General features: G+C 44.2%; 1 protein-coding gene across 4 annotated transcripts in view; it reads right to left on the bottom strand.

Moving 5' to 3' along the window:
• LOC135527807 (protein NDRG3-like) overlaps window positions 1–13,716 on the bottom strand; it is a 70,305-nt gene that overhangs the window by 37,075 nt on the left and 19,514 nt on the right. For 3 of the 4 annotated variants that reach the window (XM_064956397.1, XM_064956400.1, XM_064956401.1), the window contains exon 2: window positions 3,418–3,506. In XM_064956397.1, the coding sequence (XP_064812469.1) occupies window positions 3,418–3,474 (57 nt within the window). In that variant the 5' untranslated portion in view covers window positions 3,475–3,506. Of the gene's footprint in view, window positions 1–3,417; window positions 3,507–11,276; window positions 11,381–11,594; window positions 11,677–13,716 lie in introns of those variants that run through there. The other variant, XM_064956398.1, reaches the window with a different exon arrangement.

Raw genomic sequence — 13,716 nt, 5'->3', positions numbered from 1 at the left:
ATAGCCTAGGAACACTGGATAGTGTGCTCCTTCTTCAGGGGCAGAACGGCAGATTTGTATCCTGTCAGCTCGGGGATCCGATCCAGCAACCTTTCGGTTACTGGCCCAATGCTCTAACCACTAGGCTACCTGCCGCCCTTTTACATGGGCAGAACACACAGGCACATTCCCTACTACAGTCAGTCAGGAACTTTCATTCTAACGAGGCAGGGTCATGATTTGCAGAGTGGTTCAAGTGCCTCAGCCACCCACCATAGTGAGCAAAGTGGGACGCTGTTTTGAAACTCAAATGGCGGATTCACTGCGATATCAAAAACCAAGCTCAACTCAGCAAGCCCTCTTCCTGACAATATAGACAAGCTCCCAGAATCTGCTAGCTACCAATATAGTCACATCTAATCTGCCATCACATCTAATAACATCTCCTTGCAATCTAATTTCATATCAGCCTCTCCTCTTCCCCAGTGCATGACTTGTGCAGGAGTACCAACACCTCAAATGTTCTACTGCTGGAGCTGCTTCACCTAAATATAAACAGTACCGGCACCCAAAATGGTTACCGGCACCTATTTCAAATCAAATTTTATTTGTCACATACACATTGGTTAGCAGATGTTAATGCGAGTGTAGCGAAATGCTTGTGCTTCTTGTTCCGACAATGCAGTAATAACCAACAAGTAATCTAACTAACAATTCCTAAACTAATACCTTATAGACACAAGTGTAAGGGGATAAAGAATATGTACATAAAGATATATGAATAAGTGATGGTACAGAGCGGCATAGGCAAGATACAGTAGATGGTATTGAGTACAGTATATACATATGAGATGAGTATATAAACAAAGTGGCATAGTTAAAGTGGCTAGTGATACATGTATTACATAAAGATGCAGTAGATGATATAGAGTACAGTATATACATATGAGATGAATAATGTAGGGTTTGTAAACATTATATTAGGTAGCATTGTTTAAAGTGGCTAGTGATATATTTTACATAATTTCCCATCAATTCCCATTATTAAAGTGGCTGGAGTTGAGTCAGTGTGTTGGCAGCAGCCACTCAATGTTAGTGGTGGCTGTTTAACAGTCTGATAGAAGCTGTTTTTCAGTCTCTCGGTCCCAGCTTTGATGCACCTGTACTGACCTCGCCTTCTGGATGATAGCGGGGTGAACAGGCAGTGGCTCGGGTGGTTGTTGTCCTTAATGATCTTTATGGCCTTCCTGTGACATCGGGTGGTGTAGGTGTCCTGGAGGGCAGGTAGTTTACCCCCGGTGATGCGTTGTGCAGACCTCACTACCCTCTGGAGAGCCTTACGGTTGTGGGCGGAGCAGTTACCGTACCAGGCGGTGATACAGCCCGACAGGATGCTCTCGACTGTGAATCTGTAGAAGTTGGTGAGTGCTTTTGGTGACAAGCCGCATTTCTTCAGACTCCTGAGGTTGAAGAGGCGCTGCTGCGCCTTCTTCACGATGCTGTCTGTGTGGGTGGACCAATTCAGTTTGTCTGTGATGTGTACGCCAAGGAACTTAAAACATACTACCCTCTCCACTACTGTTCCATCGATGTGGATAGGGGGGTGTTCCCTCTGCTGTTTCCTGAAGTCCACAATCATCTCCTTAGTTTTGTTGACGTTGAGTGTGAGGTTATTTTCCTGACACCACACTCCGAGGGCCCTCACCTCCTCCCTGTAGGCCGTCTCGTCATTGTTGGTAATCAAGCCTACCACGGTTGTCGTCCGCAAACTTGATGATTGAGTTGGAGGCGTGCGTGGCCACGCAGTCGTGGGTGAACAGGGAGTACAGGAGAGGGCTCAGAACGCACCCTTGTAGGGCCCCAGTGTTGAGGATCAGCGGGGTGGAGATGTTGTTGCCTACCCTCACCACCTGGGGGTGGCCCATCAGGAAGTCCAGTACCCAGTTGCACAGGGCGGGGTCGAGACCCAGGGTCTCGAGCTTGATGACGAGCTTGGACACTATGGTGTTAAATGCCGAGCTGTAGTCGATGAACAGCATTCTCACGTAGGTATTCCTCTTGTCCAGATGGGTTAGGGCAGTGTGCAGTGTGGTTGAGATTGCATCGTCTGTGGACCTATTTGGGCGGTAAGCAAATTGGAGTGGGTCTAGGGTGTCAGGTAGGGTGGAGGTGATATGGTCCTTGAGTAGTCTCTCAAAGCACTTCATGATGACGGAAGTGAGTGCTACGGGGCGGTAGTTGTTTAGCTCAGTTACCTTAGCTTTCTTGGGAACAGGAACAATGGTGGCCCTCTTGAAGCATGTGGGAACAACCGACTGGGATAGGGATTGATTGAATATGTCCGTAAACACACCAGCCAGCTGGTCTGCGCATGCTCTGAGGGCGCGGCTGGGGATGCCGTCTGGGCCTGCAGCCTTGCGAGGGTTAACACGTTTAAAATGTTTTACTCACCTCGGCTGCAGTGAAGGAGAGTCCGCATGTTTTGGTTGCGGGCCGTGTCAGTGGCACTGTATTGTCCTCAAAGCGGGCAAAAAAGTTAGTCTGCCTGGGAGCAAGACATCCTGGTCCGTGATGGGGCTGGTTTTCTTTTTGTAATCCGTGATTGACTGTAGACCCTGCCACATACCTCTTGTGTCTGAGCAGTTGAATTGAGATTCTACTTTGTCTCTATACTGACGCTTAGCTTGTTTGATTGCCTTGCGGAGGGAATAGCTACACTGTTTGTATTCGGTCATGTTTCTGGTCACCTTGCCCTGATTAAAAGCAGTGGTTCGCGCTTTCAGTTTCATGCGAATGCTGCCATCAATCCACGGTTTCTGGTTTGGGAATGTTTTAATCGTTGCTATGGGAACGACATCAACGCACGTTCTAATGAACTCGCTCACCGAATCAGCGTATTCGTCAATGTTGTTGTTTGATGCAATACGAAACATATCCCAGTCCATGTGATGGAAGCAGTCTTGGAGTGTGGAATCAGATTGGTCGGACCAGCGTTGAACAGACCTCAGCGCGGGAGCTTCTCGTTTTAGTTTCTGTCTGTAGGCAGGGATCAACAAAATGGAGTCGTGGTCAGCTTTTCCGAAAGGAGAGCGGGGCAGGGCCTTATATGCGTCGCGGAAGTTTGATCATTGCTATTCTAAGGTTTTTCCAGTCCAAGTCTAGCACTGCTCTCCCCTATAGCACTTCCACACTGCAGCACCTCCAGCCCCACCACCACGTACCCCAGCCAGTCTCGTTTCTCCAGGGTAACTAGCAGCAGCACCCTGGGGCCTGGCAGGCAAATTGATCAAATGTAAATAAAAGGAACCGATCTATGCTGAGAGTGCAGACTGACTGAAGGGCAGAGCTGTGCAGTGCTAAGCTGATCAGCCCAGGCTAGCGACCGCTGAACCTATTGGTGGGAGTAAAGGAGTGGGTTTATTCTTCCTGTCCACTCACCTTATCTGTGAGCAGTGGCTTGATCTCAGTCAGCTGCACGTCCTGGAGCTCGTCCATCTCAACTTAGGTCTGACAGCTGTCAATCACACCTGAGGGAGAGAGAGAGAAGTGTATCAGATTTCTTCACAGGAAGCAGTAGTAAGCTACTACCACCAACTTACTCCCTGAGTGATATCCTATATCCTGCCAGCATGAATAAGTCTGAGGATAGAAGACTCAAAAACAGAGATCAGGAGAAACCGAGAGAGAAACAGCGGCTCCGTTGCCATGGACACCGAGTGTCCTCTTAACATTGCTCACTAGATAGGAACAGGATGCTGTAGTGGTAGATCAGGATGTGTGGACTGGAGCTCTGTTACCCACAGAAAGGGAGCAGAACTGGGAAGAGAGAACAGGATTAGAAAGCAGGAAGAATCCTGTTAACCAGAGATGGAGTGCACTAGAAATGAGGACATGAATAAGTAATGACATGGAGAGGGAGCATTGATGTTAGATGGTGTCAGTACTACTACGTCTGGCTGAAAACTGTCATTCTATTTTATGACAAATCCATTTAAAATGGAAATGCGATTCAATCGCAGTAGTAGCCTAGCTACTCAAGTTGTCAAAACCCCTAAATGGATACTAGTATGACAGTGTTCAGCCATTCACTGGCAGACATTTTCCACTGAACACTAACAGGGCACCAAAATAATTCCCATATTATTCCACACAAAGGGTGCAATAAGAAAGGGAAAATAAATTGTGTGTCGTGTGCATTTGGGCATGTCAACACCGAACCTCATCTCCCTCCCCATGGGGGACAGTCCCTTATCCTGTCGCAGTAGGGGAGCATGTGACCGAGTGTCATCACAGTGTGACCAACGTCTAAACGCTACTGGTGAAATGAGCCAGAAGAGAACCAACAAGACAAGGATCTAGCAAATGGCCCCAGGATCACATGCAGTGGATATCATCCTGACTGTCATGATGAATGTCCTGTGGTTTATTGAACACTCCTCACACTCACTCTCTCTCTCAGTGCTGCTATGTCTTTTTAGTGAACGTTGCCAAGTCTGTCCCAGTTCTAAATCTAATTACATGTGGAGTAGATGAGGACTTCACAGCATGCCTGTGTCTCACATGGTCTCATTCACATCATCTGGAAGAGGCATTTTTTTGACAGAAAACAAAAAAGGGATTTGAAAGTGTGGGCTGAAAATAGAATGCATCTTTGATGGGCACATTGATGAAGAGATTTTCAGCACAGAAGTCAAAACAGCCTACCACTCAAATGTGTCTTTCTATAGTATTGAATAAATTACAAAGAGGCAGTAAAACCAAACGTGTGAAGCCCACTAACCGGACGCTATAAGTGGACGGAGGACAAAGCAACATCTTCGTACAATCCCTCTCAACTAAAACCAGATCAGCCGAGCATACTGGAGCCCGGAGGGGAGGTATTATTCCAGGAGAAGGGATGGATCCAACACGTCCTTCAGTGTGACAAAGCCAAGAGAAAAGCTGTAGTGGCTGATAATGGTTGCTGACCCAGGAGATGATTGTTACCATAACTCTGCCTGACTGCACTACTGATGGATCACTGGAGACGTCCTGAACGAAGCAGCCATTATTTCTCCCACCATGTTAGGTCAGCTCAATGACTATGCTAAGGGATTTGCTTTCAGGAAGAGTCAAATGAAGTAGATGGCAGTCAAGGACAAAGGCATTACTTGATTTCCGGCGCCGACAGAGATGGCCGCCTCGCTTCGCGTTCCTAGGAAACTATGCAGTTTTTTTTTTTTACGTGTTATTTCTTACATTAGTACCCCAGGTCATCTTAGGTTTCATTACATACAGTCGAGAAGAACTACTGAATATAAGATCAGCGTCAACTCACCATCAGTACGACCAAGAATATGTTTTTCGCGACGCGGATCCTGTGTTCTGCCTTACAAACAGGACAACGGAATGGATCGCATGCAGCGACCCAAAAAAAACGACTCCGAAAAAGAGGGAAACGAGGCGGTCTTCTGGTCAGACTCCGGAGACGGGCACACCGTGCACCACTCCCTAGCATTCTTCTTGCCAATGTCCAGTCTCTTGACAACAAGGTTGATGAAATCCGAGCAAGGGTAGCATTCCAGAGGGACATCAGAGACTGTAACGTTCTGTGCTTCACGGAAACATGGCTCACTGGAGAGACGCTATCCGAAGCGGTGCAGCCAACGGGTTTCTCCACGCATCGCGTGGACAGAAACAAACACCTTTCTGGTAAGAAGAGGGGCGGGGCGTATGCCTTATGGCTAACGAGACATGGTGTGATGAAAGAAACATACAGGAACTCAAATCCTTCTGTTCACCTGATTTAGAATTCCTCACAATCAAATGTAGACCGCATTATCTACCAAGAGAATTCTCTTCGATTATAATCACAGCCGTATATATCCCCCCCCAAGCAGACACATCGATGGCTCTGAACGAACTTTATTTAACTCTTTGCAAACTGGAAACCATTTATCCGGAGGCTGCATTCATTGTAGCTGGGGATTTTAACAAGGCTAATCTGAAAACAAGACTCTCTAAATTTTATCAGCATATTGATTGCGCAACCAGGGGTGGAAAAACCTTGGATCATTGTTACGCTAACTTCCGCGACACATATAAGGCCCTGCCCCGCCCCCCTTTCGGAAAAGCTGACCACGACTCCATTTTGCTGATCCCTGCCTACAGACAGAAACTGAAACAAGAAGCTCCCACGCTGAGGTCTGTCCAACGCTGGTCCGACCAAGCTGATTCCACACTCCAAGACTGCTTCCATCACGTTGACTGGGACATGTTTCGTATTGCGTCAGATAACAACATTGACGAATACGCTAATTCGGTGTGCGAGTTCATTAGAACGTGCGTTGAAGGTGTCGTTCCCATAGCAACGATTAAAACATTCCCTAACCAGAAACCGTGGATTGATGGCAGCATTCGCGTGAAACTGAAAGCGCGAACCACTGCTTTTCATCAGGGCAAGGTGTCTGGTAACATGACCGAATACAAACAGTGCAGCTATTCCCTCCGCAAGGCTATCAAAGAAGCTAAGCGTCAGTACAGAGACAAAGTAGAATCTCAATTCAACGGCTCAGACACAAGAGGCATGTGGCAGGGTCTACAGTCAATCACGGACTACAGGAAGAAATCCAGACCAGTCACGGACCAGGATGTCTTGCTCCCAGGCAGACTAAATAACTTTTTTGCCTGCTTTGAGGACAATACAGTGCCACTGACACGGCCTGCAATGGAAACATGCGGTCTCTCCTTCACTGCAGCCGAGGTGAGTAAAACATTTAAACGTGTTAACCCTCGCAAGGCTGCAGGCCCAGACGGCATCCCCAGCCGCGCCCTCAGAGCATGCGCAGACCAGCTGGCTGGTGTGTTTACGGACATATTCAATCAATCCCTATACCAGTCTGCTGTTCCCACATGCTTCAAGAGGGCCACCATTGTTCCTGTTCCCAAGAAAGCTAAGGTAACTGCGCGAAATGACTACCGCCCCGTAGCACTCACTTCCGTCATCATGAAGTGCTTTGAGAGACTAGTCAAGGACCATATCACCTCCACCCTACCTGACACCCTAGACCCACTCCAATTTGCTTACCGCCCAAATAGGTCCACAGATGATGCAATCTCAACCACACTGCACACTGCCCTAACCCATCTGGACAAGAGGAATACCTACGTGAGAATGCTGTTCATCGACTACAGCTCGGCATTCAACACCATAGTACCCTCCAAGCTCGTCATCAAGCTCGAGACCCTGGGTCTCGACCCCGCCCTGTGCAACTGGGTACTGGACTTCCTGACGTTACCTACCCTCACCACTTGGGGGCGGCCCAACATCTCCTCCCCGCTGATCCTCAACACTGGGGCCCCACAAGGGAGCGTTCTGAGCCCTCTCCTGTACTCCCTGTTCACCCACGACTGCGTGGCCACGCACGCCTTCAACTCAATCATCAAGTTTGCGGACGACACAACAGTGGTAGGCTTGATTACCAACAACGACGAGACGGCCTACAGGGAGGAGGTGAGGGCCCTCGGAGTGTGGTGTCATGAAAATAACCTCACACTCAACGTCAACAAAACTAAGGAGATGATTTTGGACTTCAGGAAACAGCAGAGGGAACACCCCCCTATCCACATTGATGGAACAGTAGTGGAGAGGGTAGCAAGTTAAGTTCCTCGGCATACACATCACAGACAAACTGAATTGGTCCACTCACACAGACAGCATCGTGAAGAAGGCGCAGCAGCGCCTCTTCAACCTCAGGAGGCTGAAGAAATTCGGCTTGTCACCAAAAGCACTCACAAACTTCTACAGATGCACAATCGAGAGCATCTTGGCGGGCTGTATCACCGCCTGGTACGGCAACTGCTCCGCCCTCAACCGTAAGGCTCTCCAGAGGGTAGTGAGGTCTGCACAACGCATCACCGGGGGCAAACTACCTGCCCTCCAGGACACCTACACCACCCGATGTTACAGGAAGGCCATAAAGATCATTAAGGACAACAACCACCCGAGCCACTGCCTGTTCACCCCGCTATCATCCAGAAGGCGAGGTCAGTACAGGTGCATCAAAGCGGGGACCGAGAGACTGAAAAACAGCTTCTATCTCAAGGCCATCAGACTGTTAAACAGCCACCACTAACATTGAGTGTCTGCTGCCAACACACTGACACTGACTCAACTCCAGCCACTTTAATAATGGGAATTGATGGGAAATGTAAATATATCACTAGCCTCTTTAAACAATGCTACCTTATATGTTACTTACCCTACATTATTCATCTCATATGCATACGTATATACTGTACTCTATATCATCGACTGCATCCTTATGTAATACATGTATCACTAGCCACTTTAACTATGCCACTTTGTTTACATACTCATCTCATATGTATATACTGTACTCGATACCATCTACTGTATCTTGCCTATGCTGCTCTGTACCATCACTCATTCATATATCCTTATGTACATATTCTTTATCTCCTTACACTGTGTATAAGACAGTAGTTTAGGAATTGTTAGTTAGATTACTTGTTGGTTATTACTGCATTGTCGGAACTAGAAGCACAAGCATTTCGCCACACCCGCTTTAACATCTGCTAACCATGTGTATGTGACAAATAAAATTTGATTTGACATTGTCAGACATAAATAACTGCTATACCCATCCATGCTTTCTCCCTCTTCTTTCAAACTCATTGAGTCATTTTCGCTGCTGTATTTTAACGTTCAGCAAACGAGAGCAAGCATGCGCCCCTCTTCAAATAGTCTATTAGTATAAGAAATGCTCAAAAAGATGACCAACCATCTATTCTAGTCTAGCTTTTCATGGGAGAGCAGTTTCATTGTGCAATAGAACACTGCAGAGGCTATAGCTAAATTATAATCTTATGCATATTAAACCACAAGTTATTAGCTAAATATAAAGGCTTATACTACGTTGAATGAATTACCTGAAAGAGGGAGGCTAGGACATCTACCCTGAACAGGACTATATATATTATGGACGAAATTTGAATGTCTTTCTCTCTCCACAAATTCCAATGTGCTTGTGTCCCGAGACCGCAGCAAAAACAAACAAAAAAACAAAGTGGCTTTTCATTTAGTGACATGTCCAGCACCGGCCACGAACGATGTGTTTACAATACTGCGTCGGTAATAAAGCATTATTTGTTTGACCGCAACTTCTGGAGCTAGCTAGCGTCTAGCTAGGTACTTAACTACAGTGGATCCTCCTTTAAAAGTTGCGAGCTTGCACCGCAGGACTTGGAGGTACCCAGCGTCACGGCTTCATTGCTCCAGACCACTACAAGGGGGAGTTAGAGCACTCATTATGCATTTGGGTCCCAAGGGTTTTATATGACCAATCATATCGAGTGGTTCCAATGATGAATGACGCGAGCCACCAGTACCTTGTTGAAGATGGCTGACAAAACATTACGGTGGAACCAAATGTAAGTTGTTATAACGAGTCAAGCAAAAAATGTACAATTGAGAGGAATATGTTAGTTAATGTAGAAACATTTGTGCATCATTTTTTGGTCATAAAGTTAACTTACGAAAATGGCTATTTAGCAAGTTCGCTGACTAGCTAACATTAGCCAGCTAGCTAGCTAGTGTTATGACAGGGGAATTAAGTTATAATTTGTGTTGTTTAATGTTTTAGGGACTCCTGAGAAAATGTTACTGTAATTTAATTATACCAATATGTATTCATTAATTGAATTCCCTTAATCTATTTTATGAGAATTTGTAAGATTCTTGTTTGCATAAAATAGACGGAGACCAGTCTCTTAAATAATAGGTAACAGAATTTATTCTCGGAGCGCGCTGCCACGTTACCACGAGTGACAGTTTATATACAATAACATGACGTAATTTCATTGCTTAACAGAATCCCCTCCTCTCGAACCGGACAAAGGGAACTTTAAAAGTCCATTCTGACCCCCCCTAGCACAATAAATTCACAGGACACACAACACAACTGAATTAACTTTTGACCCCTCAAAATTATCAATCACCACTTAGCTGACCGTTGTAATTAACAGAAAACCTAGGAATGCACTCACTGTCTTATCTAAAACACCCCAGAGCCAAGTTTCATCGGTTCAACCACAAGGTAGTTAACCTATCTGTTTACTTAATCCACAACCCATTTGTTTCTTCCTAGTTGGAATGGTGTTCATTAACTTTAATTACTCCTTGTCTGTGTCACACAATCCCTTCTTATGAACTCATATTGTTAATCAGATATAAAACAGAATATAAGTTTACTTAGTTACAGTTCTATTTAAAATGAGAATATTGTTTATTCATAATATTTCTAACTGAAAACCAGCAAACCAGGCTGTCGTTTTGTGAAACAGTGGATGTAAAGAATCTCGCTAGCTAAAGCATTTACTGTAAATTGAACGTACAAGTGTGTAAACTTGCCTTGTCATGCAGCTGAAGTAACTTAGTAAGCTAACTATTTACTTGCATGTCTATGGATGTTTAGCTAGAAACAGTATGTAGCCGATCTGTGTATGGAACCTAAAACATTTGGTATGAATATTAGTTCAGAACCAGAATCTATGAACCTCAGCTATCACAGTTGTTGTATCAACTTCATGTCTGGATGGCATTAATGGAGCCTATGGACAGAGTAGAATATAATAACTGTATTGTGCCAAGGATGCAAGTCCTACATACATGTACTGTAGTTATTACCACACAGGAGATTGTCACATTGTAAAATGTACAGTGAATATGTTCACCGATCATGTACTCTTCCTTGGCAAATAAAGGTGTGGTTCAGCTATCTCAGACATTCTTCAGTCATATCAAACTCCATTCTTTGAATGATGCTGTGTCTGCATGTATGTATTACAATTATACACTTCCAACAGTGTTTACCACTCTTGCTCCTGGGACATCAATGATTACACATTGTAACTATGCAATAGACTAGATATGTGATTTAAGTAAAAGGCCGATTTGTAATTCATATATACCGAAAATAATATATGCATATCTAACTCCATCTGCATCAATCTCAGGACACAGGATAGTATTTCAATGAGATACTTCATTTCAACCAGTGGAGAATGTGAAACGCTTTCCTGAAAGAAGTTCATTATCCAGGTGTTATAAATACATACTGCATTATAATTATGATAATTGTAATATATTATAAATACAAGTTCAATCAGTACTTCAGTGCACATATGGTGTGCATTATAAAACGAGGAAGAAAGACGAGGTGAGGAGAGAGGGGTAGAAGACAGAAAGAGGTAAGAACAGCGGCAGACAGCATATGATTAATGAATTACAGTGCTACCCTAATATTCTCTCAGTTCATCACAATTGCGGTGTCTCCTAACCAGCCTTGGGCTCCCAGTTGGCGATGACGGGACTGGCTTCCTCTCTCACATCAAAACATACCTGCAGACGAGTGACAGGTTGATAGAGAGAGAGCATGATTAAGCCTTGTTTTTATTTTTATTTTAACACAGTCAGTCATCATAATCATCAGGAGATTAAATGCAAAACTGACCTTGGATCATTAACTCCGGGACTACTACATCTCTGTCTGTATTTCAATGTATAGCATCTCTTTAATAATACTTCCTGTTGACCCGACCAAGTGACCTCTCACCTATGATCATGCTGTGCCCTCTGTCAGCCAGTTCCGATACAGGAGGGGTTCACAAAAACAGCTGATGTAACCTAGAGGATTTAGGGAGCAGGGGGAGAGGGATGAAGATGTCATTTTCAGGATACGTCAATACAGCACAGAAAGCTGAACACCAGACTGGTATTGTGGTTGTTCATTAGGTGATTGTGCAGGTATCAGTGCATATTTCCCATCTACACTCTGCCAAGACTCCCTAACTCGTTGTGAAAGAGTGTTCTTTCATCCTTCTGTAAAAAAAGCTAACCGTTTCACTGTCATGAAATAGGAGATTATATATATATATATATACACACACACACACACACACACACACACACACATCTATATCTATCGACTATGGAACAAATATGACATGGCCTGCTTAGGAGTTGCCATGAAAGAAAGTTAGATTAATTCAACTGAAAATGGCGAGAACAGGCGTTCGTAGCTAAATGTTATGAACCGACACTGAATCGTAGGGGCTAAATACTAGCTATGTAAAAGTAGGACGGAAGAACGCCCAGTGCTGCTTACCTGAGATACCCTCATCACACAGTCCTTCTTCGTAGGTGTCCGCTTAGACTTCCATTGTGTCAGAAAAGTTGCTTTCAGAACAATTATTTGATTGAAAATAAACATTTTGCTCTCGACAAAAAAAAGACAAAATGTACCTCCATAGCATAACGATTTGCCTGTGAATAACCACACCTTCATACAAACGTGTAGAATTCTTGATGCACAACCAAAGATGCTGCCATATCCTGCCAGCCGACAAGCGAGCCACTCAGGCGCAGAATGATAACGCTTGGAAGAGGGCAAGGAAAACCACAATTTGTTGCAAGTTGGGGAGGGGGGCTAATAGCTGAATAGACTATTGAACACCCCCTCCTGTCAGACCAGATTTGCCCTAACGACCAAGGGGTAGCTTGCTACTCAAAGTAATAAAGTAATGACTTTTCAAATAAGTTACCTTAGACGTTATGTTGGCTGACAATTTGTTAGCTATTCTGTCCTTACCAACCACATAGCTAACATACCGGTACATACTACTGTAATGCTATCTACCTAACGTTAGTAGTTAGGCAGCGTAGCCTAGTGGTTAGAGTGTTGGACTAGTAACCGGAAGGTTGCAAGTTCAAACCCCTGGCCTGACAAGGTACAAATCTGTCGTTCTGCCCCTGAACAGGCAGTTAACCCCTAGGCCATCATTGAAAATAAGAATTTGTTCTTAACTGGACTTGCCTAGTTAAATAAAGGAAAAATAAAGTCAGGCTATTGTGTGTATTGACATTCATATTGCACTGTACAGCTTTACCTAAGGATTGGAGATTAATGAAATGGGGTATCAGTCTACTCAATACCCAAGATATTATTTCCCAACGTCCTCCTCAGTTTTTAGACGTTCTCCCTAATGTTCTCTGGGTATCAATCTATAGGTAAGGCTGTACAGTAAAATAAGTATGCCCTCAATGCAATTCTAAAGAATAATACATTGTGTGATTTCAGATTAGCCAAATTAACAAATTGTCTTTTGTTGATTTTATATAAACATTCCAACCTCGTTTAGCATTATCTTTTCAATTACGGCAAAATTATACTATTTGTATTAATTTATATCACTGTCAATGACATACTTTTATTCTGAAGGCAAACCGCAAAGTCCACTATGGTGCTTTCTTCTTTATGACCAGGTGTGCGAGACAACTTTACCAGCATCATAGCATACGCATCAATGAATCGTTGTGACATAAAATACAAGTGATAGTGTAATTACATAAAATATGTATGAACGCGTTAAATTATGTGACGCAGTCAAATTCAGGTCCTGATTGGGCAACAAGCTTATTTGACATGTCAATTAGTGATATTTGACATGTATCTTTTTTGACGCGCAAAGACCCAAACGGCGTTCCATAGAAATCCTGGTTGAGAATGAAACGACTGAACAAATTAACAATGAAACAGCACAGCAAGTAAATGAAAGAAATTGGTTTTGATTATGTTTTACTGGTAATGGGGACATACAGTGGGGCAAAAAAGTATTTCGTCAGCCACCAATTGTGCAAGTTCTCCCACTTAAAAAGATGAGGCCTGTAATTTTCAT

The sequence above is a fragment of the Oncorhynchus masou genome, chromosome 33, assembly GCF_036934945.1.
Source record: "Oncorhynchus masou masou isolate Uvic2021 chromosome 33, UVic_Omas_1.1, whole genome shotgun sequence".
Classification (NCBI taxonomy): Eukaryota; Metazoa; Chordata; class Actinopteri; order Salmoniformes; family Salmonidae; genus Oncorhynchus; species Oncorhynchus masou.
Note: the sequence above shows the minus strand (reverse complement) of the source record. Positions and strands in the feature narration are given on the sequence as shown.